This window comes from Oratosquilla oratoria, chromosome 43, assembly GCF_046742065.1.
Source record: "Oratosquilla oratoria isolate Oo_2021 chromosome 43, ASM4674206v1, whole genome shotgun sequence".
Lineage (NCBI taxonomy): Eukaryota > Metazoa > Arthropoda > Malacostraca > Stomatopoda > Squillidae > Oratosquilla > Oratosquilla oratoria.
In genome coordinates, this window is record NC_134819.1 from 11,018,646 (window position 1) to 11,023,645 (window position 5,000).

General features: G+C 37.5%; 1 protein-coding gene across 1 annotated transcript in view; it reads right to left on the reverse strand.

Annotated features, from left to right (window-relative positions):
* Positions 1–245, reverse strand: part of LOC143021985 (carbohydrate sulfotransferase 12-like) — a 4,224-nt gene extending 3,979 nt beyond the window's left edge. The window contains exon 1 of the mRNA XM_076179912.1: positions 163–245. Within this exon, the coding sequence (XP_076036027.1) occupies positions 163–245 (83 nt within the window). The remainder of the gene's footprint in view (positions 1–162) is intronic.
* Positions 246–5,000: the final 4,755 nt, after the last annotated feature.

Sequence of the window (5,000 nt, forward strand, 5' to 3'; positions counted from 1 at the left end):
TAATCACCCTCCTTCTCAATCCACTTTCGCCAGCGATGAGCAAGGACCTGTGCATCCCTTCGGAGTGCGATTTGTCATTCGCATCTCTGTCGCCACTCCGGAATTGACGAACCCCCTCTCGTAACCGTGCTGACATCAACTGCCTTAGCTCCGTAAACGTACACCAAGCGCCGGTGAATGTCAATTAGTTCCACTTTTGCTTTGAGGAATTCAATGACGCATCTCTGCTTCTGACGCCCATCCATGACAGGGGTTAATTTATTACACTGTCACACCGTGAATATTTGCTATAGAGAGATGAGAATTTCAGGCTATGAGCGCGAAGGTTTAGTAATCACAATAATGTCATAAACAACCCCCTCGAATCCCTTGGTGCAGAATAAGAAAATAGGAGTCATTACTTTTGGAACTTCCCTCGAGGTAGCTTAGGCCATCAGTAGTGTCATCCTGGTGTAAGCTCCTTGGGTTGTCTATCAAATTGAACAAAATTAAGACCCCAAGAACTTCTTTGTTCAGTGGCTTGGAGAGGTCTGGTGATGCCCGGGGCCAGCTTCTTGGTTGTATGGTGCAAAGATTCAAGTATGAGTCCTAGTACTAAGAAATATTATGATAAAGGAAAATATTTTGAATATGTAAACACAGATGAAATCCTAGATAAACAATTTATTCTATTTAGATATAAATCAAACCAATTTATTTCTTTTCCCCCAGATGACCTATTTGGATGCACTATGAGCCCGGAGCCACAGTCCTTTCGTCTCCCCTCTAACTCTGCACGAAATAATTACCAAGATAGAAAAATATAAACAACAAAATTATCCCAGGCATCCACTATACGGTCACCTTCAGGTTGGACAGAGACTGAAGTCCCGCCAAAGCTTCATGACGGTGGAGGGACTGGATCCAACCCAAGCTGTGGCCCATAGACTAGAATGTTGGCAGGAATATGACAATCTGGGCCATAACGAGGCCATACCATGCCCAAACGAGACCTTGCCTCCACGAGCAAACCTAACCAGGAAGGACTGGGTTACCTTAAACAGAGAAAGAGCTAAGGTGGGCAAAACGAGAGAAAATCAACGCAAGTGGGGATACACCAATAGCCCCCAATGTCCCTGTGGCGAAGTACAGACGATGGTTCAAGTCCTCCGGGAATGTCTATTGAGTCTTGACGAGATAAACACCATATGAGGACGGAGCCTTTATTTGTACTTTTAAGCGTCTATTGAGTCCCCATTCCTCCAACCAAGACCTTAGGGAAGCAAATGAAACTGCCCTTATATGGACAAGGTTCTGGTGCGACAAGATATGATGATGATTCAGTAGTAAATGAACATGATTACCACTGTTCTTCGAATGCTCCTCAGACAAAATTTAACATGAAAATTTTCTTCCATCCGGCTTATTGAACTATATATGTTCATTTCAGTCCTGCAGAGGTAATTTTTGCTTTAAAGTTTATCTCAGGATATGAGATTAACTTCTATAGCTGAGAAGAGGACCAGTTTAGAGGAAATAGATGAATGGAAACCTTTACAAAAGCGAGTTTCTTAGGTTATTTTATCATATTCTATTAAAAACGTAGTGGACAAAAAGTACATTTGAGTCTTTAAGAAATGTGGAAAAAGGAGGAGGAAAGAAAAGAACACACACACACACACACACACACACACACAAACAAACACACACACACACACACACACACACACACACACACACACACACACACACACACACACACACACACACACACGCACGCGCACACACACACATACACACACACACACACACACACACACACACACACACACTTTCGTCGGATTCACGGCGTGGATTGGAACTCCGGATAAAAAAAAAACGCATTTTTCGTGGATCTTAACTACGAGGAAGTACCTTATTGTATTTATAGGGAAGGGGGAAAACTCGTGGTGTAGTAAAAAGGTAATGAAAGGGGAGAAGGGGGGGATTACTGAGGGAAATGGAAGAAAATGAGGAGGGAGACGAACGGGCTCCCCCTGACAGCAGAAAAAATGTAAACAAAAGGTCAGCTGGGGAAATCGAAAATATCAGTACAATCATTAAGGTTAGAAATACAGATAAGAACAGCACAATGGAAGGTGAAGATAATAATTTCCAGGGTTTTAATGAGGGTGGGGGAGAATACCAACCTCCCCCGATTAGCAAGACTAGAGGAAATTTTTGAAAAAATGACAGAACATTGGGAGAATAGGTTCGGTAACGTAGGAAAGATTGCGCAGAGAGTTGAAAAATTGGAAGAACTAGAGAAGGCGAACAAAAACTTAACTAAAGAAATAGAAGATTTAAAAAGACAGTTAAAAGAAGTAAAAGATGAGAATGAGGAATTAAAGAGGAATAATAAAGAGAATAAAGAGGCCATAGCAAAAGAAGCACAGGGTTGGAAAAAAAATCCAAGAAAACAGTAGAGTTGCATTTACTGACATAATTAAACAGCAAATGAAAGAACAAACTGAAGATTCAGTTATTAAAGTAATGAGACAGAATGAGAATATAGTAAGAAACTTGGCAGATAAGAACAAATGTATAATTATATTAGGAATGGGAGAGAAATTTAACCTAAATAGAACCAAAAGAATGAATGAGGAAAAAGAAAAAATAAGCAGTTTACTAGAATCAGTTCAGGAAGATGAACCTGAAATCATGAAACAAATTGAAGAGATGTATAGACTCGGAAAGTATAGTACAGATAAGACCAGACCAATTAAGATTAAATTTAGGTCACAAACGACGGCAGAAAATATCTTATCAAAAACAGGGAAACTAGCATCAAGTTAACAATATAAAAAGGTATGGATAAAAAGAGAAATGAATAAAGAGGAAAGAGAGGAGGAAAAAAGGAAAAGACATGAAGCTAAGGAAAAAAACGAGAACAGAACAGAGTCAGAAAAAGAGAAATTCTATTGGAGAGTAGTAAATATGAAAGTAAGGAAATACGACATACTAGAGAAAAACAAAAGGGAAACAGAGAATACAATGGAAGTGGCAGAAATCTAAAAGTGTCTTACACAAATATAGATGGATTAATAACAGGATTGAATGAGCTGAATGATTATCTGAAGGAAAAAGAATATGACATAATGGGAATTGTAGAAACGAAATTAAAAGGTCCACTACCACCCAACAGTGTAGGACATGATGCATATAACTATTGGATTAGAAACAGAGAGACAAAACAAGGGGGTGGAGTTATGTTCCTGACTAAGAAGGATATAAACGTGAGGTGTGTCACATATGGAAAGAATACAGTAGAGATGATAATGATCGAAGTGGAAGACAGAGATAAGAGGAGCAGAAAGTTCGTGATAAATTATGTGCCTCCAAAAACAGCCTCGTGGGAAGAGAGTAAACATAAAAGTATGTTAGAAGACACAGGGATAACATTGAATAAGATAATGGAAGATGAAAGAAGAATAGTTATGATGGGCGACTTTAATTGCAAAGAAGTCTGCTGGGAAGAGATGACAGTAAAGGGTGGAGACGATTCATGGGGAAATGTTCTACTCGAGATGATTATTGACCATACAATGACACAGTGGATACAGGAGAACACTAGGTACAGAAATGAAGAGGAATCATCGAGACTAGACCTAATAATCACATCTGAACCTAGAATAGTGGAAAATATTGAATATAAAACACCAATAAGTAAAAGTGACCACATATTGATTGAACTGGAACTAAATGAGGAGAAATACATGAAAAGAAATGAACAATATAGAAAAGGAAGAATGATGTATGAAAAAACAAATTTTTATAAAATAAAAGAATTCTTTCAAAAAGAAAACTGGGAAAGAATATACAAAGAAGAAACAACAGTAGAGGAGAAATTAAATATTTTGACAAAAAATTATAAAAAAAAAAAGAGGAGTGGAAAAGTATGTCCCAAGACAAAAACAAGAAAAAGAATATGTAAAGTGCTGGTACAACAAAAGTTGTAGGGAGTTAAAAGACAAAAGAGACAAAGATTTGGAGATATTACGACAAGGAGTAGTTGAATACACAGAGGAAATAAAAATGGCGGAAATTATGAACAAGCATTTTAAATCGGTGTTTACAAGGGAGAATATACAACCTGAAGAGATCGAATGGAAAGAGAAAGTCCCCCCTATGAAAGAAATAGAAGTAACAAAGAATGAAATATTGAAACACTTGAGTAATCTTGATGTCAGAAAATCGCATGGACTAGATGAAATAGCAAACTGGATACTGAAAGAATGCAGGAATGAACTGGCAGACAAAATACATAGCATGATAAACAGTTCCTTGAAAGAAGGAAAAGTTCCAAAAGATTGGAAAAAGCAAATTTAGTACCTATATATAAAGGAGGAAATAAAGAAGACCCTACCAACTATAGACCAGTCTCTCTAACAAGTACAATAGCAAAAATTTGTGAAAGAATTGTCAGAAGTAGATGGGTTAAGTATTTAGAAAAAAACAACGTGCTAAATCCAAGGCAATTTGGATTCAGACAAGGACGATCATGCGTCACTAATTTAATATGTTTCTCTTCAAGGCTAATAGATATAATACAAGAAAGAGATGGACGGGCTGATTGTGCATTTCTAGACCTAAAAAAGCTTTTGACAAAGTACCACATAAGAAGTTGCTTAAGAAATTAGAAACCGAAGGAGGAATACAGGGCAAACTGCTTAAATGGATGGAAGACTTCTTGCAAGAAAGAAAAATTAAAGTAGTGATAAGAGACAAACACTCAAATTGGGATGAAGTAATAAGTGGCGTTCCACAAGGAACAGTTCTGGCCCCGATAATGTTTGCAATATGTATTAATGATATGGACGAAGAAATTGAAAGTTATACGAGCTTCTTTGCAGATGATGTAAAACTATTGAAAAAAGTGAACACTGAAGAAGATTGTGAGTCACTACAGAGTGATCTAAATAAAGTCTGGGAATGGAATAGGAAGTGGGAGATGGAGTTCAATACTAAGAAGTTTAGTATAA